Source organism: Pholis gunnellus (assembly GCF_910591455.1).
Source record: "Pholis gunnellus genome assembly, chromosome: 1".
Taxonomy (NCBI): domain Eukaryota; kingdom Metazoa; phylum Chordata; class Actinopteri; order Perciformes; family Pholidae; genus Pholis; species Pholis gunnellus.
The window spans coordinates 21,310,193-21,335,603 of NC_136528.1; the positions used below are offsets into that span (position 1 = coordinate 21,310,193).

General features: G+C 40.4%; 3 protein-coding genes across 4 annotated transcripts in view; 1 reads left to right on the top strand and 2 right to left on the bottom strand.

The window, feature by feature from the left end:
• Positions 1-136: 136 nt before the first annotated feature.
• Positions 137-7,191, bottom strand: ampd3a (adenosine monophosphate deaminase 3a). Its single transcript, XM_079159121.1, has 15 exons — positions 7,095-7,191; positions 4,681-4,903; positions 4,389-4,569; positions 4,115-4,274; positions 3,803-4,022; positions 3,527-3,656; positions 3,156-3,350; positions 2,854-2,985; positions 2,606-2,769; positions 2,368-2,494; positions 1,794-1,957; positions 1,449-1,569; positions 1,113-1,286; positions 925-1,035; positions 137-828 (listed from the first exon to the last, which is right to left on the bottom strand). The coding sequence occupies exons 1-15, from the start codon at positions 7,180-7,182 to the stop codon at positions 652-654; spliced, it is 2,367 nt and encodes a 788-aa protein (XP_079015247.1). The 5' UTR covers positions 7,183-7,191; the 3' UTR covers positions 137-651.
• Positions 7,192-11,745: 4,554 nt separating this feature from the next.
• adma (adrenomedullin a) lies at positions 11,746-14,162 on the bottom strand. Its single transcript, XM_079164603.1, has 4 exons — positions 14,056-14,162; positions 13,437-13,539; positions 13,170-13,295; positions 11,746-13,003 (listed from the first exon to the last, which is right to left on the bottom strand). The coding sequence occupies exons 2-4, from the start codon at positions 13,529-13,531 to the stop codon at positions 12,700-12,702; spliced, it is 525 nt and encodes a 174-aa protein (XP_079020729.1). The 5' UTR covers positions 13,532-13,539; positions 14,056-14,162; the 3' UTR covers positions 11,746-12,699.
• Positions 14,163-17,288: 3,126 nt separating this feature from the next.
• Positions 17,289-25,411, top strand: part of sbf2 (SET binding factor 2) — a 79,963-nt gene continuing 71,840 nt past the window's right edge. For both annotated transcript variants that reach the window (XM_079164275.1, XM_079164276.1), the window contains exon 1: positions 17,289-17,412. In XM_079164275.1, coding sequence (XP_079020401.1) covers positions 17,358-17,412 — 55 coding nt within the window. In that variant the 5' untranslated portion in view covers positions 17,289-17,357. The remainder of the gene's footprint in view (positions 17,413-25,411) is intronic.

Genomic DNA, 25,411 nt, shown 5'->3' on the forward strand with positions numbered 1-25,411 from the left:
ATGTTTTTACATTCATCGGATGTTACTACATGCTGCAGTTTAGCCACTAGATGGCAATGTTTGCTTCACAATGAGCATTGTGAAGCCTGAAGACCTTTTATTCTTGAAACATACTGTTTGCTGCTTCAAATGATGAACAGAGATGTAAATGCAACATTTCTACAACAAGTTTTAAGCATTTCTTGAAAATTAATTAGTCGTTATGAACTTTTGTGTTTCATAAAGCTTAAATATATCGATATCTTTCCAAACCTCTTTAAAACATGCCACAGTATTTAAGGGAGAGACAGAGGAAATGTACCAGACATCATCTGTTATCCGAGCCATCTCATTGTGTAACGCTCTCTCAACCATAAGTGTTCTTGTGTCTGATGTACAGTGTATACAGTAACTGGAAAAACGTCAAGTTTTTAACTGTTTCTACGACATACCCCCATTCACAAAATGGAGTGTAAGGCACGGTTGTTTATACATTGTGGGTTTGTGTAATCACAAGCGATTACATGTACTTCCCTCGACAGCTTTTGTCTAAACCTTTGAGGATATTGTATTTTTCATTTTATCATCACAGTCGCTCACTGGCACTTTTCCAAATAAAGGTAAATGGTAATTACTGAGAGCTCAGTATGCTTGTCTAATACAAGGTCCATTTTATTCATACTGGGAATTCATAGCTTCAGACTTCACTGCGTCGACTATGAAGCTGAGTTCATTGCACAGAGTCTCGTGTCTGTAGGCCATGCGGATCTGGGCGACATTGGTCCGACGGATATCGTTCCCTTCAGGTCCGTCTTTCAGATAGTTCACTCCTAAGAAGTGCTTCTTATCCTGTGAACAAACAACAGAATGCAGTATTGGGAAACAGGTGGAGTTAATGTTGATCAAATGTGAGGAAGATTCAGTAGAGAAAAATGGCGTCACTACCTGGTGTGTCAGTCCACTTTGCTGCACACTGTTTCTGGCTATTTCACACACATCACAGGTGCTGAGCTTCCACAGCTGAGCTGCGATAGCGTACTCTTCCATCAGTGGTTCCTACAAGCAGGACACAAACAATGGATCATTATTATTACTGAACTGGAAACATTACATTTCCTGTGTGTGTGTCTTACCTTGGTGTAGTGGAACTGCATGGGATCATCTGTGGACAGGGACACACACAGGCCTTTGTGCAGGAACTCTCGGAGAGGATTCTTGGAGTATTCCAGGAACAGGCTGTTGTTGCTGAGTGGAGACATTGCAATTGGCACCTGGGCCAGGTAGTACAGGTACTGCAGCACAGGGCTCTGAGGGAAGTTTAGAAAAATGCACAAGTAATGTGTTGTTAAATATAAAACAGTGAATTTTGTTAACAGGCTCTCAATAATGAACACAACCTGATCTAATATGAGAATTTGTATGTATTTATCCACATATTCATGAATATCTTGTCGACAAATCTAAAGTACCTTCTTCAAGTTGAGTCCGTGTGAGATGTTGTCTGATGTGAGAAAGGCAGAGACCAGGTGGGTGATTGATCCAGCTTCTCCACAGTGGGGACGTAACTGGAAGGTGCTCAGTCCACGCTCTCTACAGACGACACGAGAGGACAATCGATATACGAGCAAATCATGGGACAGAGTCTGAATCTGTTCATCCTTGTACTCATCATACCGAGAATATTTATAGGTATCAGCTGCACTGCATATTGAGATGTTGAAAGGCCAACATTTTCCTCCATCAATCTCACAGCAAAGCAATTTCCCTTAATGAAGAAGTTTGTTTTGAAGAGGCAAAAAGGCATTAGCACTTACTTCCTGAGGTTGTTGAGGACCATGATGTTTGCATACATGTGGAAGATGTAGTAGCTGTATGGAGGGTTGTCACCCGCTGTCCACTGTTCTGGCTTTGGGCTCCTGAAGGAGAACATGTGATCGCTGTGTTTGGACTCATCGTCTACGCTGTCAAACCCGGACACCTGCACAAACAAATAGTAATTTACTACCGGGATGGTTTTATGAAGCCTGGCAGGCACCAAGGGAAATTTGTTTTTATAATAATGTGACACATATTAGTTTGTTTGTTTCCTTTCTGATAAGGCTCATCTATGGATTGCTTCATTTCTAACCTCAAATTAATAATTCATGGCCTCAAATTGTTTAATCGTACCCTCTAATTACACCTTACTTTAAGGTAACACCTTACTTTGTGTGTTTCAACACACTTTAGTTAACAATTCTTCTCCTATAAAGACAAATAATCACAACTATATTGTCAATCATCAGTTTATATACCAGCCTCCACTTATGGGTGCCCACAGGAGAAGTTAAATAGGTTGACAAATACATTGAAACACACACACACACACACACACACACAATATCTTACATATTTGAGGAAAACATGAAGTTGTTTGTGCTTCTGTGGGTTAACAGTGGCCTCAAATAGAGGAAGGAATATGTTCTCCAGCATCGTGGCAAAGTTAGGTACCAGTTTCTTTGCCTTGAAAATATCACTGAAACACATAAAAACATTGACTTATATTTTTAGGAAATTTAAAAGTTCACATTTTACGAAATTCTTTTAAATTAGAAGTATGGGTATTTCTTAAGCCTGTAGCACTCACTATATTCTGGGCACTTGGATCATCCACCTCATGTTCGGAGAGTGCACTTTGTGTTGAATAAACCACTGAGACAGTCTGTCCCACTCGTCTGGGGAGCAACCATAGATGGAAAGGCGAGGCTCTGCATACTGGTACTTACTCTCCTCCAGGTCATGGGCCACTTCCTATTAAAGAAGAGAAGTACTAAGTGTACTAAGCTGTCTCTGCAAAGCTTCTGACTTACAGTGTGTGATTACCCGCTACGATACCTTTATGATGCGAGCAAAATACTCTCCGTTCATGAGGTTGTCTGTCTTCAGGAAGATTTCTCGAAGTTCACTAGCTCCCACTGGATTATACTTTGAATTGAACTTATCAAACCGGTGGAAGGTATTCCGGCCCTGTAAAGTTTATGAATTAAAAGCATAATTGTCAAGTTAGAATAATCAGTCATTAAAAAGCACTGATCAATACTGGTATTTACCTGTACTAGAAGTGACAGCCACACAAATTAGAGGCATTTTTATGAACATAACGCTAAAACATGGTGTCATTTTTCTACTTTTCTTACAGCATGTACATCCAGAGAGTCCACGGTAAGGTCATAGGGGTTCTTATTGAGACTGTGGAAAACCTGCTGCAGGGTCATCTTTTGTCCGTCCTTTTCCAACACCACACGGTCAGCATCCGTCTTGTATGTTGTCTGAATGAAGGTCAGCAGGTGTTTCTGAGACATGCAGGCAGCTGCATGAATATGCGTGTCCACCTGAGAGAAAGAAACCATGTCCGTGTTCAGTCTGCAGGACAACATCAGTGTTCACACGCACAAGGCTTTTTAAAATTTTTTACAAATAGTTCAACTTAAGGCAGAAATGAGAACATGAAAACATATGTTTTGGTGTTTTTACAGAGGAAATCTGTGAGATACAATAGAAATCTAACCTTCCTAACGTTGTAGAAATCTCTGTGAGGCACACTTTTCAGTTCCCTTAGCTCAGCCATCTCATTGAGCATCTCGTGGAGGTAGAACTTTGAACTCAAGAAATTGAGTCGTCTGTGACAGTATGTCTTCCTGAAAATCAGAGTGGTGGATGAGATGTTAGAGTGGACCTCAGGTTAGTAAGTGTAACTTCACACATCGGCAACAACCAGTTTTACAATGAGGGCTGTTTACCCAACCGGCATAGCTGCATGTGTCTTTTTGTTTTGGCAACTTACGTTGGTCCATCTGCAATCATTGCCAGCACATGACTGAAGTCTATGGCAAAGGTCTCTAAGTCTGGGTAAGGAAGGTCACGGGGCTGGTTTCCTCTCAGAGCCTCGGCATTGTCATACACATACACTATGCCATCCTTCATCTTCAGTTCATAGTTCAGATTCTCAGGGATGTTCTGAATGCTGTAGGGATCTTCTCCTTCTGTTGGACACGGGAGCTCATCTGGAGACCACAACATTGTTCTGTTGCTGTCATCCAAACCAGAATAAAACATCAGTGAGTATCAATTACCATAATGTATATACACTTCAAACCTGGAAGAACCTCATCTTCTTCGCTCATGTAGTCAGCGCTGCGGAGGAACTGGGATGTGGTTCTGCAGAATCTATGGTCGGCTAGCTTTGAGTATTTCTCGCGAATAAGCAGACCCTTGAACAGACTTTTGGCTGCCTGTTCATAGTCCTCCACTGTGATCTAAATGGGGAATGGACGTGACACATTGTATGCAATCTTGCCATGCTTTTTCAACATGAGATGGGAGCAGTAAATGTACACGATGATGCACACGTTTGTGTTTACAGTACTTACTCCAGCACAGTAATCACCACTAATAGTGACCCTCTGGTAATCAGGGAAGTTTTCTGGCAGTGATGAGCAGGTGGAGCTGGGGGTCAGGTATGGCGTGACTGACACTGACCGCGGACCATCTGTATTCACTGGGATCAGCAGGGACATTGACTGGGAACGAATCACCTTCAAGGTTTTCTTCCTGCGACATTAGCAATACAATTGATATAAGCTGAAAGTTTCATTTATGACATTGATCTGACTGATGACGACATCCTCTCTGATTTGGTGCCAAACCAATAGCAGGGCTCACCTCTTGGTGCTCTCCTCTGAATGTTGCTCTGCCAGCTCCTTAAGCAGTTCACGTTCCTTGGCCTGCTGGAAGCCGATTGGGCAGTCCTCAGGCACGGTGAACATCGATAAGGCATCCGTGTTGTCTTCTTCCTTTAGAGCTGACGCATACACTTTCTCTGCTAACAGTTGTGTCTCCTCTTCTGCCTCACTCAGAGTTACCTTCGGGAATTGACGAGGCATGTCTGCAAGAAGGTAAAGGCTGCAGTAAAATGACTGGCGACTGTGACATGAGGAGACGAAGAGGACCTACTCGCTTTGACCAGTTTATTCTGTTTTGTAAACAAGCAAATCTACCTGTGTAAGGCTTGCAGGACATTCATGGACTGACTGCTGCACCGCATCACCACCTGGAGAGCTCTGTGTGTATTGTTCATGTCCTACCAGATTACTTTTAAACACTTCACTTTCTAACAAGATTTACAGGTCGTCAATATAATGTAGATGTATGATACCTATCTTAGCCTGTTTTTATAGGCTCCCAGTTCATTCTAGAGTCACTATTAACATTTATTTTATCACGTTATCGATCTTTGCTATTGTTGTCCATAATTTGCTTTTCCTGTTAGCCTGTGTTCCTGTTTGCTGTCTTTATTTGTTGTACTTTTTCATTCAATGCCTTTTTGTTTTCAAGATATGTCATCTATGTAAAGCAACAAATCACTTAGATTATCAGCAAATGACTGTAATGGGATAATGAAATGGAAACACGAGCTAGTCCTGTAGAATAGCATATTTAAGTTGACAGCATTTTGAATTGTGCAGTGGTATAATGACAATAACTCTGTGTTAGCCCTTATCAACAGCATAGCTGTAAATAACACTTATTTTTACTACATAATCCAGGGTACACTCCATCGGTTTACAGCCATGCTCACAGACACACAATGCACAGCAGCTATGTCAACCAGAGAACTGTCTATTTCTGCAAGCGGATAACCTGAGTGATCTGACAGAGTCTCGCTTAAAACCGTGTAATACAGGATATAGTTCTGGTCATTGGAGTGCTGAGGCAACAATAGAGAAAGGCCGTGCTGCCTAATGGTGCCATATAAGCCAATTTTCCGCTCTGCCACGGTGCTTCCAGGAAGCTAATTATCATTCCGGACACACAACACTATCCTGACAACAGCTGTGAGCATCGCCGGAGCTTTATGGCTCCACGTGCACACTGTGAAAAGGGATATTCTCATAAAGCTGTATTGATCTGGAGATGATCTAATCAATTATTAATTGACCACTCAAACCCGCCGAAATAATTTCCACGAAACAAATACTTGTGTTTTTTCACACAGTCAGGAGCACACACACACACACACACACACACACACACACACACACACACACACACACACACACACACACACAGATGAAACATTCATATGTAACAGAGTGAGAGTTCTTCCCACCTGACAACTTGAAAGAAATAGCTAACGCTAAACTAATCACCCACAAATCCTGGGAAATAAACTAACGTATTCCGTTTTTCCATCAAAGGTATAAACAATGAACCATTGTTGTGGGTATAACGATAAACTGTTATAAACTAAACACACTTTCTTGGAATCAGTCCGCGGCTCTAGCAAGCGATCGTTAGCTATAACGTTAGCTAGTCTAATCCAGTGTTTTTCAACCTTTTCTGAGTGTTTTTCAACCTTTTATTTTTTTTCACTTCAGTGAAATTGGACATGTACACCTGGCGATCTCTCACGGCACAGCGGTTGAAAATCACTGGTCTAATCCATAGACTTTAGCTATAAGAAGGCTAATTATGTAGCAGCTAGCGAGCTAGTTTAGCTCGTTTGTTTTAGTTCGTCCATTCTTTGTTAAAAGCTCTGTTTTCGTGGTCCACGTATCTTTTTAGAGCACGTCATGTAAAATTATCCGACTTACTTCTCGCCTTCTCTCCGTCTCCCGTGACTGTGTACAAATCTCACTCGGCTCACGAACGATGCGTTTCAGAATACAGATATTCGATTGGCTGAGTAGCGTCACGTGAGATGATTTACAACGTATGTGATTGGTCGGTGTGTTTCCTGGACTGCTGAACGAGTGCCGTAAAGGCTGGAAAAGCTGTACAGGTTAAAATAGAAGCGCTCTGCCAAAATGTATAATTCTCAATTATCCATCAGTTATTCGTCCGGGTCCGGATAGGACAGCGTCTGGGTCCGGATCCGGACCGCGGTCCACCTATTGGTGACCCCTGCTCTACTTCTTCTCTTGACCCATTGTCAGACTCCTTTCTGTTGACCATGCTCCTTGCAAAATAGCAGATGTGCAGTGATGCAGAGAGTAGCCTATACTGCAACTTGACTTCATAGCCATTTTGCATATTGTCTTGTTTTGCATTTATATGCATTTCAGTTCTGCGCTTACCTTCAGTGCTGCTCATAGCCATATCTGTTGTCATCTCAAGTGAAGCATTGTACAGATTCAGTGGCACCTTAAGGCATTCTGTCTGCATCTATCTGGGTCAGACTCAGTCAATATGTGAGTCTACGGTGGCATACGGTTATAGTTTTGTTTTTCTGACTGCCCATCTCTCTATTTTAAGGAGCCAGTGGCCTGTTGACAGAGCTGCTAATCCTGAGACTATGTCAAAACTGGCTGTCAACAAAGACTGCCTCACTCAGAGTAGACAGAGCATGGTGCCTTCTGCTCTGTTTATCTCTCTCGCTCTTAAGGTCACTCTCAGACACAAACACCCACAAAAAGTGTCACTCACTCTTACGCGTACATACAGCACATTGGGCAGTGGGCACACATAGAGAGGTAGTGAGGAAAAGAGATTCCTCTCTACTTCTCCGCAAAGAGGTAGTCATCACAGTTGTCCTTTTCATTCAGCAAGTCACAACCTGTTATGATCATTTTCTTGCTGGCAGTCTGAGAAGAACAATCCAAGTGCTTGCCTATTGATTGTGGTTCTTTCGCTTTTTTGCTCTGTTTTTAATCTGGGCCCTGATGTTCGTTTCGTACATGACAGAATGCATCATTCAGCTCTGTTGTCCCGTTAAAAGACACTCTAAAAACAAATAATTGCCCTCAGAAGGCATGTTGCTCCCGTATACTCAGATTATCGCTCACATTTGTGTGATAGCAAAGACAACTGAACCCATATCCCATTTGTTCCTTCCTGCCCAGCTATTTATAACAAAGTGACTAAACTGATCATTTATGTCAATGATGAGAGCACTCCTCCAGCAGTCAATGTGGTAAAATAACCTTCATACTGTATGGTTCTGGTGCTGTTTCTCAGCATAATAATAATAATAATTAGCCTAATCTCACCATGCCCTGCACCCGTTTGTTGTTTTTTTCACATATAACAACAGTATGACAGCGAGTCGACAGATGCTGCACATGCTGCATTTCTGCATGCTTGAATTCCAGAGAGAGAAACAACTCATTCATTGTTGACATCAGGTACCTGCTGATTCTCGCCCCCCACCACTGCAGGGTGATCAATCAATCCTTAAATGATAAAAAAAAATACCCTTCCATCTATATTGAGGAGTCTCCAACTCAGCACCCCAATAACACAGTAACACAGTAGATACACGTTTTTATTCAGCATTCACAGTAGCCTTTGTCTTATCGATCAATGTATCTGGTTCAGGAAACCATCAGATGGCTGCGTAACAGAGTTATAGATAGTGTAGCTCTGCAGAAAGCATTTGACACTAATGTGGGAAAGATCCTAATGGTGCTCACTCATTGCTGATGTGGGTGTGTGTGCCCCTTGTGTTTGTGGTCTGTTTAAATGCACTGAAAATGTGGAGATGACTTTAAATCATCTCCACAGTTACTTTGGTGAATAAGACTCATCGTTCATTATTTCCCATTAACTGTGATAATCCCATAGGAGGCCATTACCCAACCACTCATAGCCCTATCCCAGACCCAGCTTTCTATACTCTGCTGTCTTTATCTTGTCTGTTTTGTCTTTTCTCAGACAAGTCTCTGCTGTTAATGGCTGAGCGCTGAGCCCCCAAGTTGGCTCTTTGACAAAATCCTATCTTGAGAGAGAGGTCAACAACCCAGGAGAAAAGCATTTACATTACAGAGAGACAGTGATGTGCAAGGGAAAGTAAAGAAGCTCACTCTTTCCCAAGCAAGGACTTGACTGCTGCTTTAAAAGAGGCGTGTCTCCTCTTCTCATGTTTCTCAGTGTCCAGGGCCTGGAGAAGAGTAAAGATAGAAATGAAGGAAGCGCACTCATCCATCTAATACGCGTCAGATAAATGTCATAGTCACAAAGTCTAGATGCAAAGTTTTTTTTATTGCATCGATGAAAGGGTTTTGCTGGAGATACACATAAACCAGTTACCACATACAGTATAACAAAACTGCATATAAAGACATTTTAAATGAAGATTGAAAGAAAGATACTGTAAGTGATGTTTGCATCCCTTCCCAACCTCATCACTGGTTCTAGACTACTAATATATCAAATAAGTGCACTCACCTCCTCAGGCTCTGCTGTCTCTGAAGTTTGTATATTGGATAAACATCCAAGTCATGCTGTGCTCGTGTTATGGCTAGAGTATATGACATCTCATCCACCACCCTGCAGTGCTCATCGCTCCATCCTTAACTCTTTCAGTGCCGCAGCAGAGTGCAAGGACATCAGAATACATGCTGATATCAGCCATCATGGTCATTTGCACCGTTTCACTACTTTTTCAGGCAATATTAATGGATGTTGGAATTATGCTCAATATGGGTCAACATGTAAAATCCCAGGGTTTCCCTGTTCTCTCTCTTCTTTCTCAGAGCCTAATCATGTCCTCTTGTGTATGTCTTGTTCATTTGCAGGACATTTAGCTGAGATGAGACGTGAGCAGACAAGCAACAGCAATGTAAGGATGCCCTTTTGATTAGATAAACAACACATAACAGTTCTCACTTGGAAGACTAATTTGTTTCAAAACTTAAAAACCCTGCTCTTGCTTCTGTCTCTTTAATTACAGTCCCTCAAAGACTATTACAGCATGTTCACCCTGACTTACCCCACCAGTGTACGTCATGGCAAAAGTAAGTGTCTCTATTATTGCATGTATTCTGTGTATGATGCAAATAAACAAAAACTCCAAGCTGTCTGCACCACTGGTAACATCAACCTCTGGGTAGAGTCTCACAGACGTATCACAGCGCTTTCTCTGATACCTTTGCCAAGCAGAATTAGCAGTCTTGCAGTACAGCGAAGGTGAACTCCTCACACAGAACAAGGCCCATTTAATGCTGTGGCCGTAAGCAGCAGGGCGCCCACTGTCCCTGATTTAGCCCAACAGTGTTTGAGATTACGAGGCTAATCCTCTCAGCTCAGGTTATCAGGGTACTTTTAGAGTTGGCTGTAGAGGACTGAATCTTTGCCCTGGGCCAGTATAATTTGATTGACGGTAGAACACTGACTGGGCCAGATCTAGATGCATCCAATCTGATTTTAAAATGCTTTTATTGTGGTGAGAAACACTGAGAGGATTTTGTGTCGAAACTAAATTCCCATTCAAAATGTAGAAACACATGTCAATTAATGAGCCACTAGATGGCACATTTGCTTTATTTTAGTTTTGTTGTCAATGGCCTCATGCCATTCAATAATTTATGGGGCCGGTATTGTACTATTACCATATTGGAGCTACTGTGCATTGTGCTGTTTTAAGCATAAAGTTAAAGCCCCCTGCAATCTGTGATAATGAAAAACTACTTGATAATAAGAGTGAACCCATATTTGCTTACAGTATTTAAGTAAGATATAAATCATCTTTGAAATACATTAAAGTATGGGGTAATTCTTTAAAAGGTTCCTGATTTTCAAGATTGGCTGAGCTTAAAGACAGGACTTAAGTTAATAACCCAACAATATAATTAAAGGGATAGTCATATTTCTCACCCATTGCTGTTCCTGCTTCTTATTCAAAAAAACCGTTGTACAAATTCAAAAGTCTGATCTAGTTGAGTACATAATACCAATAACAACCAAAAACCCAAATTGAGCAGTTTTACCCATCTAATCTCACTAGATGGCAACAGAGAACATGCAGCTAAGGATTGGACCCTCACTTCAATACAGCCTGCCCACAATCATACTGCAACGTTTTGAACAGCTGCAATTGACTTTTCCAGGGAATTAACATAAAAGCAGACACCGTGTGCAGCCAACATATTTCTAATTACTAATGATCACACTATAAATCAATATGAAGAGCTGGGTGCTGTATAAAAAAAACTGAAGTTATACATGATTGTATTCAGTCACTGACTTGTTTTTCATTGTCTGCATGTTTTCACTAAGAATTGCTTGTAAAAGCAGGGGGAATATCCAGTTAGCGCTTACAGGAAACAAGTGGCAATGAATGTCTCACTAAGGACCCGGTTAGTTGACTTGGTACCATTCAGTGAATTCATGATTTGATCTATTGTGGTGAATCTGTATATGTGTTGATGAAGTGTTGATTGGACTGTGATTGGACACATTGTTTTATTTATTATCTTTTGGTGAATCTGAACTCCCCAAAATCGTGAAAGGAGGGGTGATAATATGTCAAGTTAAGAGGTCTGTCGCCCTTCAGTTCTGTTCAGTCTCGGGGGTCTGCTTGTATTTAAAGGTCACGATCAGTGCTTTGTTGGAGCAGTTTTTGTGATGCCCTCGCAGGAATGTGAGACCGGAACCCCCTGCATCGGCCTTTTTGTGTCCCAACCATCTACCATTGAAAACAGATGGAAGCTTCAGTCTCCTCTGATGGCTTTAGGGCTCCTCTGTGGTGTGGGGTGAGCCAACAAATATGAGCTGAACCAAGCAGGAATGCGCCTGGCACCCTGTCTGCCCTTTTTTGAGGGGGGGGGGGGTGTGCGTCATAACTAGGGGAATGTAGTGAGAGGAGGGGAGGCTCTAATGAGACCCTGTAATCACTTAACAGAGACCAGGTGCTCTGTGTCTTCCTGTAGCAGTGCTCTCCAGACAATAGAATGCCACTTTCAATTTACAAGAGCCACGAGCAAAGGAGGTCTGGACAAGGTCTAGATTTTGTATGCAAAATGTTTATTGAATAACAATGTTATTGCTTTGACACAAATAAAATAGAACACATTTACAAATATATAATATATATATATATATATATATATATAAAACACATATCCTATTACCACAGTTTGCAAAAGAATAATGACAAACAGCTACAATGCCCATATATATTTCTTCCTGTACAAAAATAGTTCTATCTGCATAAGTACTTTAATGTAACCTCTATATAATATTTAAATAAAGGAATTCATATATACACATACCTGCAATAAAAACAAATATAGATTGCACATGTTTTTGTACAAACAATAACAATTTCAAGTATATTTCAATCCATTTTGGACTGGCACATATCTTACAGAATCTAAGACATTTCCCTTATACAGTGTCCAAAACTTTATATAAACTGAGAGTTTCAGAGCTCTCTAGCAGTTTGGCATTGTGATGAAGATGTATTTTCCTGATGATTCATTTGACTTTAAGTCCAAATGGAAAAGTGCAGACAAGTACTGACAGTTTGGAACATGGTGGTATAATCCTTAGAGGATAGCACTTATCAAAGTCCTGGCCTTGAGGAAGAAATGTGTAAAGTCCAAGAACGACAGAAGAGAGTTCCCTCTTTAAGCCAGAGGATGTGTCCACTTTGCCAGGTATTAGCACTCTTCCTTTCCCTCTGCCAAGCAAAGAGCAGCACCTGTAGTTCGCTTCACGCTGTGCCATCCAGTGTCTGTACGCCAGCTGCAGTTGTTTGCACGCTCTACATCGCTGAGCTGCAAGGCTCAGCCTTGAGAGAAACTCAGTGCAGCCAGTCTTGCTCTGACTCAGTTCTCATGCCTTGAAAAATGTGCCCGGGAAATACTTGGCAGAAGTCTAAGGCATTTCGAGAATTTTAGAACAGAGAGAGGACACTAACTCCCTCGCTTTTAGTTCCCAACTCCTCTAGCTAATTTCCGCTCATGTCCGTCTGAGGAGAGCCTCGAGCTTGTGAACTTGGGAATCATTTATGCTCCACGCTGGCCTCAGCCTGCCTTGCTCTAGCCTCAGTGTGACTCTGTGCACTGGGAGAGATCGACGCCTCCGGCCGTATCCCTGTGGGCTGATCTTGTCGACGGGGGCACTCCCGATCTTCAACTTGTTACCGAGCTGGTGCAGGCGGTGTGCGAGGTCATGCACTGCACATGTGCCCAGCGAACAACCTTGTCTTCTTGACTGATTGCCTGAGTGTTTGGACCTCTTGGTTCGGACATTGATGTCAGTGCTGGAGGACAGAGGGAGAAGGAGAGAATATTAATCTATGCAGTTCAGTCCTGAGTTGTCAATGGCTGAGTATTCTGTGCTTAAATTGAGTCTTCCTTTTCTATGACAAAAAAATGATATGATGGCCAAATGGAGACGGTTTGCAGATAACATGGTTAGTGTCTTACCTGGAATGTGGCAGCAAAGTGTCCCTGATATCTTCTGGTCTGACAAAGTTCTCAGACTCTGCTGTCTTCTCTAGTGATACACTGTCAAGATCCCGTCTCAATCTGCTCCCGAGCCATATGCTTCGCCTGGGAGAGGAAAACAAAACTCTTCGTTAGTCTTAGGTAGATAATTCAGTAGACAGCTGTCACAGACTTGGCAGACTGTCACATCTTATATCAACTGAAAACATTTTGATCATTTAATGGATTACTCCTCAGTTAACGCACCTTTTTTTCAACTCCGGATTCACTTGAAGTTCCACACAGTGTGCTACTGTCGCCAGTAGACAGCACGAGAGAAAGGACTGGAAGATCAATTGCATTTTGACTCCTGTGGAGAGTAGAGAAAACATGTGTTAGAGCTCCCTCATACAGTATTCCTATATGTGCCACACTGGTACTTGCTTACACAAGAGTCCAAAAGCCAAGTTATTTGCACTTATCATTCATTTATTTAAAAAGTTAAGCTAAGGTCAGATTTTGCTCAGTTAAGTAAACCTACAACCATGCTTTGGGCCCCTGGCCAATAACGCGAAGGACAGTTGACCAATGCGGGGTCCAAAATAGACTGAAAAAACCCCTCAGTTATCTGATAACTGAAAAACATTGCAAAATCGATTGCAACTAATAAACAATATATGATGTACTGCCTCTGTCAGATGCTTTACACCTTGAGCAATTCCTTCACAGACGCACACAGTGAGAGCTGAACTGCTTATATAACCGGGCAGATAACCTGTCGTTGTCCCTACACTTGTGCCCTGACCTCAAAAAAGCAAGGTTTGAGCCATCAGCTGGTAGCAGAGCAAACCACAGCAATATCTTTGTTAAAAGAAAATGCACATACCTGTAATTCTCTGACAAAATATCAGATGGATGGGGAAGAACAATCAGCTGTAAAATAGTACTCCACAGGTTTCTTGAAATTGCCACTGGTTCTGTGAGGCAGCTGTGTCACTCTACTAATAGCTCCTACACACCAGACTGGGAGCCTTTATACAGGAGGTGGGAGGGGCTCAGGACAGACACACACACATCTCTCATCCTTTTCCCCCACCCCGTCCAGTGCACTCTTGTACTGCTCTTGTAGTACAATGCAACACAGTAAAAAGATCAAGAATGGAAATAGAAATTAAAATGATAAAGGAAAGTAGTGCAGTACATCCTGTGTATCCTGTGTTCACTCTTTCGCTGAGTCGAAACATTCACTTTTTCACAGCTCAGTATAAATGATGCATCAACAAAGTTCTACAGTTCTCAGAAAATGTTTTATTTGTTTTATTTCAGTATGTGGATAAAATGGCAACAAATCAATGGTCATCCGTTATGTAAGTGCCATACTGTACTACACAATGTCCCAGTAAAAGTACTATGTGTTCATCTCAGCTGACTGCTTTCTATAGGGGGAAGGGTATTAGAAATATAAATACTCACAAAAGAAAAAGTTTCAACATTCATCTTGTGATATTTGAACTTTAAGGTCAATTAGGTATAGTTTTTGTCATCGTTCATTTCAATTTAACTGGCTAATTGCATAAAATAGAATTTAAGGAATGTTTCCACAGTCTGCTTTTCAGGGCACTCCCTGACACAGTGAAGTTCCATGTTAGCTTTGAAAGTACACTGGATGATGAATTTGAGATTTGGAAAAAGACAAGCATTGAGTAACTGATTAAATATAGTAAATATGCCCAACTGTAAACACAATATATTCAATGTATCTGTTTGTACAAGGCAAATATTTGACCCCGGACTTACCATTTATTTTGATATTTGGATAAATGATAAATGGAATTTTACAATTTAACTCAAAATAAATCTAGAGTCAGAAAATGAACTTGAACAACAATCTTAGACATACGAACAATATTGGCTTAGGGTTTTTTTTTTTTAAATAGTCCTGCTGATTTTGTGCTGTTATAAATTATAACTAATATGACTTCAATTTTTGCCTCAGGAATGCATACCCAAGAATCTATTGAAGAAAAACAAGAGAGCCATCAAGTCTGCCTCTACGTCTCACCCTCTCACATTATCGGACTTTATGGGATGGTCAGTACAGTGAGTCACTCTAATCCTGAAGAAGTTTTACATGAAGAGTGAAAGCTAAATAAGTCAAAGTAACTGAAAAAAAGGATATTTCTTTCTTTGACCTTTATTCATGATTGGTCTGTAAGGCTGGAAACCACCACCGGTCGGTCGGTGCGGTTCCTGAGTCAGATGTGGATAATAAGCCCCTAAAACATACACAGAAAGTACTATCACAAATAACGCGTTACGGAGATCACACATTTTTGTTTATCACAACCTTGATAGCTAACAGCTAGATCAGTCTGTGTCTGTGATGGGCATATTGTTAAGAAGAGATAACCTATACCTCAGAAACACTGAGCATGTGATGCCAAAAAGATTGAAATCGTACGCCCCTTCAGACAGTGTATGAAATTCTGTAAATACCAGAGAAAAAACATTCGGTTTTATCAGTGTAGAAATTCCACTGCAGAAACTTCCACTAGGTATGGTGTCAGTTAGAGATTTTGGGGTTGCTTTAAGAAATGCTTTCAGTTTGGATTTTTGTTTCAGTTTCAATGAAGGGTAAAAACCCTGCCGTGGGCTCTTTCAACATCATTTTAGAAATACTTAACACTTGACATTCCACTCTGGCATATCAGCATTCTATTACTCATATCGTGTTGTTTTTAGTCCCCGATGCAGAACCTTCCGGAGTGTATTTATATCTCATGTGACCCAACTCAAAGAATACATAAATGTCAACCACATGTGCTGTAAACCAGCAAATGTTTCGTAAAAGCACTTTGTAGTGATAATTGCCTCTGGCAGATAAGTTTTCCCCTTAGTTTAGTTTACAACAGGAGATTGTGAAATCATGACAACACAGTTCTGCTGTTGCTTTTTGGCTCCTTATATAGAAATATTTAGTTTGTCCTCCATGAAGTTGCTGTCGTATCCTTGTATTGTATTCGTATGAGCAGGTACGTGTGACAGGAAACCTGAGCTACTAATGCCAGGTGTGTCGGGAAAAAGATTGTGTCAACCCTAAAAGCACAAATTTGACAGGTGATTCACAATTATTATAATGCCTATAATGTTTGTCACCTTCACTAATTACAGAGGAGTTGAGAAAAGAGCAGAAGAGTGAGAGAGAATGCAGTGGATATTGCTTTAAGTTCCTGCTGTTGTAGTTTTTGCGTTTCTCTCACACACATTAGCTGGAGTACTGGTTTCCATGTGCTATTCCCTGTGACAGCTTTTCCTATTTTCATAAATTTCAATGTTTTGCACTAATCCCATGAGTTTATCCTGACCTGCACATTGTATGTCAAACCACAGCCATGTTCAGCTTGAACGAGCTATTTTAAAACACAAACTTTTTGTCTTAGACAGCAACAATATTGATTTTTTTTAATAACCTTTTGTCATTACCAGAAGATTGAAGCATTATATGAAGTTGCGTTAAAAAGCGCAAACAAATATGTGAGTCCATGAAATAACCCCTGATCATGTTAAGGTTGCAATTGGAGCAGTTTTGTCATATTGTCAGGAAAAATATATATTTTTGTAGTGTATTTTAATACAAGTAGTATTTTTTGTACTGGTGGCATATTTGACAAGTAGTTGATTTGCGGTGAAAGATGACAGAAGTGTCCCTGGCACTAAATCCTTATATTATCTATCTATTATACTGAAAAAAGAGGGCAGCAAGTATAGAGAAGTAGGATTTTATTATATAACCTGCTGAACATAATACTGATGGGAATATTCTGCATCAGTTGCTATTCCACATATTTATTCTACCATTTATGCACGTTGTTTACCATAGAAAAGCTCTGTTCAAACTAGAATCTCCAGTAAATCAACTGTTGATAACTGTTGTTCTCAATACATTATAGTATTATTCTGGTGTGGCGGCTTTCCCTGGTGTAAACAGGTGGGGACCCTAAAGTTTGGACCTAAAAGAGCCTCTGTTGGGACACAGTGCTGTATTTGTAAACTCAAGGGCCCACGCCCATGGATTTCTCCCTCTCCGGCACGCAGGCGCAGTGACACTCCTTCTGTCAAACATGGCTGTGCTTTGGAAGCAGGAAAAATGCTGAATTGTGTTGGTATTACTCGGGAAAAGCAGCAGACATGGCGAGATTTGCTGACTATTTTATTGTCGTGGGATACGATCAGGAGAAAGCTGGTAAGTTCTGACGGAGGGCGCGGCTCGCAGCGGCTGAGGTTTGGGTCCAGGCCGTCAGTCAGTGTGTGATGATGTTGATGCTAGATAGCTTTAGCTCAACGTTAGCCACACAGCTATCAGGCGACACTGGAAACACTCTCTCTCGTCTTCTTCTCCTAAACCAGCCAGATAGTGACAATCATCCGGCGGGCATGTGTTTACAGACCAAGTACACGAATGATGGCACATCACCAGTGGATGTTTACGTACGACAGGTTGCGATATTTGACTTGGATCAATCGAAACTTTTTCGTGGATTCAAAATCTGTCACATCCTGTCCCTGTTGACCGTGCTCCTGTCAGGTCCGGCGGTTGGTTTAACTGCCAGCTATTGGAGACATTTTCCTTTTCAGATGATTCCTCGGTCATATTTGTTTAGCTAACACCGGTGTTTAGCATCAATGTTTTGTATTTGTCTTTCGTAATGTTGTTAGCGGATGTCTTGTTGCTACTTGCCTTCTCCTGCACGCTCTGTTTTGGGGCTATTTTTTTATTTTTTTTTACCCACTTGTCAGTGATTTGTTGTGTTCTATTTGTTTTTGCCGGAAGAGTGCTCAACTTGTTCATGTTGGGCGGAATACAGCTGCGAGGAGAGGCCCATCCTCTTCCCTCTCCTCTGTTGTTCTGTGCTGGGAGCTCCCCATGCTTCCTCTCACATGTTGTGCCTCAGGTCCAGCCTCTTAAAATGATTTTCATCCAAGGAAACAGCTTTGCACACACACACTTCAAAGCATTGATAGATAAGCAGACGAAAACATGTTGGCATTGCACTGACGTAGAGTTCCCAAATGATAAATGGTATTTTATAAATACTCAAAGGTCCACTGTAAGTTATCGCCACTCATCCATTCGTGAGGATCCAATAATAACGGCTCCTCACTGAGCAGCCTGGAGAAAGGAAGAATATTTGCTTACCCTGCCATGAGTGAACACATTAAAGCCTCCATGGCGTCCATCCAGCGCCATGTGTGTCTAAGAGGGGCCAGAGCAGCTGAATCCTCTTTTGCTTGCAATGCACAATAGGTAAACAGTGTCTTTCATCAGCTCTGCGCATCCAAGCGCCAACTGACAAATGCATTTTTTGTTGCTCCAAGGACAAAATGTTCCTGGCGTCCCCAGAAGAGCCTGAATGTATTCACATTTAGTCAGTCTCACCACAAGACACGGGGATCATGAGTCTAGTTTATTCTCCACTGGCCACCGCTGATTATAATGATGAAGTTGATTGTGGCGAGAGCAAGCAATACAAGTCTGCCATCTCAGATTGTGGTTGATTAGGGCGCTGCGACAGGCTTATCCACATGCGAGGACACTCCATACTGAATTGTATTTGTCTGCTTTTATTATGTTTTCCTGAGTGTAATGTAGCATAGCCATTGTGGGTTTGGGTTAGAGCCCTGCAGAGATGCCCTTGTCTTTAAGTGGAAGTGATTTTTTTTCAGAACTGGAAAATCAAAATGACTTTTAGATTTGAAAAACAGAGGAAAATAAATGACAACCGCTTGTTTCTCTAACTATTCAGAGCCTGTGCCCTGTATAGTTGGTTTGTAGAAACCAGCCTGCTCATTGTAGTATGTGGTAGGTCGTCCAGAGAACAGCCTTTCCCGTCCGCCTTACTTGTTATTACAAACCAGGGACCCCGACCTGGGTCATCAAGCTTTTCTGGCCTGACCCACTTCTCATTGTTAGATGAGACGGATCAGTTGGAAATAACGTGAAGCATGCAATCTGTTGACCGTTCCAATTTGCAGTGAATCAGAATTGCACTGTAAAAAATACATCCATACCTTTTTGAGAAACTCAAATCGTATTTGATGAAATCTAGTAATGATGGTGAAAAAAGATAACCTTTGCAACAAAGAGAAACTGTTGCTTTCAAAGTAGAACAAACCTGGTGTGTAGAAGTAACTGTACAGTGATAGTAGTGGTGATGAAGCTCCTCTCATGGTGACACAGCGGGGTGTGGAGGTAGGATTACAGTACAGTGGGCTTGAAGCTGCAATAAGATGGTTACAAAGATTTTGTCCCCTTGAAAATGAATATGAATCCAGAGTATGTGTCTCCAGCAACACTTGGGATATTTTCTTTGCAATACTGGTGACCTATTTAGAAAAATGTATTGAAAGGCATATGACTAATGGTCAAATCCTTGTGCTTAGTTTAACAGACCGAGGTGATATAAAACCAATGAAAAAGTAGGCGCAACTTCCAATTCTATAACTTATTGTTGACCTTTAAAATCTATCGCAGGGATGCTGTTTGTCATTACGGTGCGTCACATATGTCAAAATGAATATGATGAAGGACAACACGACCCGAGAGGCAGATTCCTCCAAGAAAACGAATCAGAGTCCGCTTCCCTGGGGGCCAGTGTCATGAGCCACAACCCTTGGAATTATTTTCATGAATAATGTTGGAATGTGAAAACGCTTGCTGGTTTAGATGGACGCAGTATGTATTGAATCTGCACTTTATTCTGTATTTTCCTTCTGCAGTGGGACACTGTCTCTTTATTGGCATGTGGTGGAATACTGTCTGGCGTGCTGTCTGCCATAAATTGTAATTTGCCGAGTGAAAAAGAGGAATTTGCCCAGCTGCTTTTCTCAAACAGTTTATTGGATGGATATCATCATTATTGAATCAAACTGCTTTTGGAATATGTTTCACAGATACGATGCCCAATCCCTGCTTGTGTGTCTTTATGGTCTTCATTTTCTGGTCTGGACTTGGGGAACATCTTATGTAACACAGCACCATCCTGCAAGATAACAAAAACAAAACTTCCACATTTTTGAGAGCTAAATATTTCCATCTGCAGATTCCTTTTGGCTGTGCATATCAGTAGAAATGCAAGTATGCAAGCTGTGTGGAGTCATTTTTAAAATCGGATTAGATGCATAAAATGCTTTTCAAAGATTATTGTAGTAGTTGTACCAAGAATGACTTCATGTTTGGTTTTATCTTCAGAAACTTAATGAACTGACCTTTTTCATAGATCCAATTTTATTAATTTCTTGCACAGTGAAACAAAGAACCAAACAGCACAGGTATTGTCAAATTAGCAAGAATAAATTAATGATTTAACATGGGAGCATTAACATGTATGAATTACAATGTATACATACTTGTATTAGGGATGTTAATAATTGAATCATGGAATATCTGGTCCACCGTTAAAGGTGAGCCCACCTTATGTGAGCCTGAGCCGGAGTTGTCTCTAACTTCGGGGCTAACCTCCTTCATTTTAATCAGCAGGTGGCAAGCAAGACAAAAGAGCTTTTTTTGGGTCATGAGGAGTTATGGCATTTTTATAACAGACACACTGTACACACACTTCATACTTCATATTTAAAGTCGCACACATGCTCCCTCTCTTGACCGAACACTCGCTAACATTAGGCCGGGCTTCACTAGAGGAAAACCCAGTTACAATACAAAAAGTTGGGAAGTGCTTGACCCCAACCTATAGGCAATTGTGATGTCTTCATCTAGATTGCCTTCCATGCCATGTGAATTTAGTGAGAACTCTTTCAATATTTAAAGTGGCTGCTCTATTGATCTTAAGTGGTAGCATTTGCTTTGGGTACAATTGGGGCCAACTCCACCCGTCCGTGACAGAGGGCGATCAAACCACCTAAGGTTTTTTTACCTGATGAGTTGGCGTGAAATTGGATTTTTCAACTCTTTAATGTTTGCTGCTACTCTGATGCCCGGATATGTAAAGGCTGAAGTTGACCACCTGATATAGGAAAATTAACAAGAGTAGCCCTGTGCCCAAAGTTACCCAGTGGCCGGGGCTCTGACATGTCATAATTAATTGTGTACCCTGAAAACTGAGTGATTATTGATATCAAAACAGGTATGGAGTTCTCTGGGTTAGTATTAAACAACAACACATCATCAGCATAATGCGAAATTCTGTATTCAATGTCTACTAACAGCAGACACCAGAGAGTCCGTGGTGATTCCTGAAACTTAACCCACTCAATATAACCAGAGCATCGATGATACATTTCAATCACCCCCAAGCAAGCTTATTGGTCTTCACGAAGCACAGTAATCAGAAGGCTTATCTGTTTTTATAGCCACAGAGATGTGGGTCAGAACGATCAAAGCCATGCCATTAGCCGTGTCCTTTTTTTCTTTTTCGTTTCTGTTTCGGCAAGGCTTTCTTCCAAATCGGTCACTATGTCCACCACATCTGATAACGGCTGCTTCACCTGGTAATGCATTTGAAATGGCTTTCTGAAGTTGTGGATATTCTTTCCAGAGTTTCCGCAAAACTAAGTAAACTTCTCTTCCATTATGTCCATTGACCTCCCAAATCTGAGCTGTGGTGTCTGTAGCTGCTGGAGGCACATCAGCTTCTGATGGAAAGTTTGTTGTTTGGCTAATGGTAGCAGCCGGAGCAGACAATTTCTGTGACTGAATTTCTTTGTCGTTTCGACATTGCTTCTCATCCAGGGTATTTTGGGGTTTCTGTGTTTTCATAGTTCCCTAAACCTGTACGCGTTGCTTACAGTAACTCCGTCATTAGACCATTTATTTATTTTCAGGCTTGTGTTGGCTTAAACCAGCTGAAGTTCATAGTTTCATTTACCGGATCCTTTTGATTAACTTCATGTGCTGTTTTTCTCGAGATCACACATTTGTTGGCTTCGGGCTGGCTTCTGAGTTTAACAATGGTCTCCTCATTTCAGGGAAATGCCTGCACAGCTGCCCGTTACTGACTGCATGAAATGTTGTACTTTTTCTTGCAGCATTGTCGTTTTCATATTGCAACATGAAATGAAATCTGGGGTTCTTAACTTGTTTTTTTGACCAGAAATGTCAGAATATGCCTCTTACTTTGTTTAATTGTAATAAAAAGACACATTTCTCATTGCTAAAACTTGATTGATAAGCCAGAAAGTTTTCCCAAGATAAGAATGTTGTTTAGGAAGTTGACGAGGACCTGTTTCAAAAGGCTGCACTTTTGTATTTACAACTCTCTGAGACTTAGTCTAAAAATATGTTGCGTAAACAAAGCATTAACTCCTGATAATCAGTCCAAGATTATATTTGACAGCGGTTTATTTATGCTAAGGTGATGGCTAAACACCATCTGTAACTTAGTCAAGTTTAAGTATTGTATTTGGCTGAATAATGCCATAAAGTAAATATTGTTTGCATACACCGACTTTAGAGGCTGGCCCTTCCAACAGCTGGAGATGTTGATTTCATGATGTAGATGCCAGATCTTGAAGTGCTGCCATGTGTTGTGGTTGGTTTTCTAAACCGTTAGTTATGTTGTGTAGTCTGTTTTCTTTTATCAACATCAACACATGAAATGAAATGGTTTGCTTAGTGCTTGAGGAATAAGAATAATAGCTGTACTTTCAGTCTATAATTCACACAGCAATGTTTATGTTTTTATCAAATGTTCTATATTCAATCTTGCATTTATTGCTTACAGTCATTTTCAGATTAGGGTCTGTGGCACTGTGCTTGGGGGGGTGGGGGCGTGGGGGCGTGAAAGATTTCAAATTATTTCATTTTAATTATCATAATATATATAAACAAAAGGCTTCATAGTTCAACAAATTGTTTTACTTTACTATATTACTTTCTAATATATCTACAGATATGTTTACTGTATGTCTAAAATCGTTCTAATACGATTCACTTGTGTTGTTCTTTCACATAACTAAGGTTTGCTCTCACACCTTTATTTCTGTTTATTTTGTCCGGACCAAAGGAAAAAAGGATACATTGTATAACGTAAAGTTATACAGACAGGTAACAGGTAACTCAGTGATTCGACAGTTTTGGCAATTGTCACCCTGCATCATCATGACCCATATGACAATAGATGATACACTTTGGATATCGTAATATGGTATAAGTTCCTGGTTTTAAAAGCTCTATTACAGTAAAGTAATGTAATTTTATAAACTTACATTATTGTGCTAGCTGTTCTTTTATTTGTTTTTACAGACTATACTGATCCGTGGTCCGTACAGATCCCCCCTCACAGTTTGGCACGCATGTGAACCGCAGATTAACTACACATTTTAACCATCACAGTGTGAAATAAAGTTTTACTGACGATCGTTATCCGCCAATATTCAGTAAAATATGCGATCAGGACATCTGCATTTCTCTGATAATGTTACATCGTAAACAACCAATCGTGTTTAAATTGACAGGAGATCGAATGTTCTGTTCAGTTGCATTATGATGCGTTCAGGCTCTGTTCAGTAAAAATGACATGCGAAAGTAAATTATACATTGTCATGATGTGTTTACTTGTAAAGTGTAGTGTTGGTGAGAAACTTGAATAAATCCAGTTGTTTTCAGAACAACATACATAGATATTAGAGATGAATTCTAACCTGTTTACACAGCAATCTAAGCAGCTTATAATGCATCAATAAAACTATCGACAAGATTTGTTTTAATCGATAAAAATAAAATGAAAATACAAAAAACAGCAACATTTGATTGTGTTTTTATGAGGGAAAAAAACCCCTATAGGTGAGTACAACAAAATAAAAGGTAACATTTAGAATTGTTGATGGTTTACAGACTTCAGAGCGGTTGAAATTATTTTTGGGACGGTGGCAAAAAAAAATAGTCTGGAGCCTTGTAGACCAGCTGCTATAGTCAAACAACATTATGGATCACCAAGGATCGTAATTAGTGTCGGCGGCAAAAAGAAACGTTTTCAGGGATCTCTAAAAGTTACATTTGCTTCCTTTTTTTTCTTCTGTGCTGATCCGATCTTTGATCCGATCCGTGACTCTGACCCGTTGCACCACTAGTTACTGATGAGTGTTGATCAAGAATCGAATTTTGTAAATAATTTGTAAGCCCCAGTAATCAACTCCACAATATCGTCGCAATATCAATATCAACTTATTTGGTCTAAAATATTGTGATATTTGAATTTCTCCATGTCTGGTTATCACATAATAACAGCCTCTGCATGACCATTCATGTATTTAAATTATCTATCGGTTTTCTATTGTAAAATGTTCACTTTTTCGACATCGGTCCTTTTGACCTATCAGGGGAAAAGGCTCTCATAAATCCATCAGTCAATGGTTGATTAGGGTTGGGCGTTATTCATATTCCCTTACTGGCGATATTATATATTCATTTTCACTGAATCTCATTTTTCGCCAAACAGGTGCATTGGTAATAACAAAAGCGTATTTCCTACTGGAGTTAGGGCTACATGGGTAATTACTAGAGCTGTATCGAATATTTATAAGCTTTATTCTTAATGCTTTAATTTAAATTATTATTATTAACAACTTGCAGAAACATTGCAAGCAATATTTCACCGAGTTCCACTTTCTCACTCTCAAACACACACACAAGTGACGCAGTGCTGTTTTCTTGTCTCTGTAATTATCTCAGCCCTTAGTCCAAAAAGCAATATTTTCTGAAAAAAGATAATTTCCAAAATTCACAACATGATTTTATCTAACAAAATGTTATACTTCAATCCTTATTTGCTAGTTTTTAGCCTTTCAAAAACAACATTTTCAAAAAGTGTTTACTGTCCCATGCACTTATATTGACAGGGCGGTCTAGCAGCAATCTAACAGCACCATAAATTACATTTATATAACCACAATAACACCAGATTACTGGCATAGATACGGAGAATAGTGCAACATTCATAACAGGCATTGCATAATTGAATATAGTTCTGTTATCATGGACATCTGAGGACCATTATTGTGGCCAACCAATATCGTATAATCTCGTCATATCGTCCAAGCCTACCGTTGTTGTCAAATGTCAGTTCTTGTATTATTTCAGCATCAACAGGCTGCTTGCGGTTAGCAAAGGTGTCACATTAATGTTGTTACTGAGGGTAAGATTGCAGATGTGGAATTGTTTCGCTCTAATATGATTGAATTGTCTGCCTCCGTTGATTGTTTTCTTTTATACTCCACATTTGGCAGCT

Bases quoted from the DNA above. Each gene is read 5' to 3' on its own strand.
- ampd3a (XM_079159121.1), bottom strand. From the start codon at position 7,182: ATGCAGACAGAATGCCTTAAGGTGCCACTGAATCTGTACAATGCTTCA. The intron at 4,275-4,388 runs GTAAGTACTGTA...TTCCCCATTTAG, and splicing joins GTGGTGATTACTGTGCTGGA to ATCACAGTGGAGGACTATGA. The intron at 2,770-2,853 runs GTATCGTAGCGG...CTTCTTTAATAG, and splicing joins ATTTTGCTCGCATCATAAAG to GAAGTGGCCCATGACCTGGA.
- adma (XM_079164603.1), bottom strand. From the start codon at position 13,531: ATGCAATTGATCTTCCAGTCCTTTCTCTCGTGCTGTCTACTGGCGACA. The intron at 13,296-13,436 runs GTGCGTTAACTG...TTCCTCTCCCAG, and splicing joins AATCCGGAGTTGAAAAAAAG to GCGAAGCATATGGCTCGGGA. The intron at 13,004-13,169 runs GTAAGACACTAA...TCTGTCCTCCAG, and splicing joins ACTTTGCTGCCACATTCCAG to CACTGACATCAATGTCCGAA.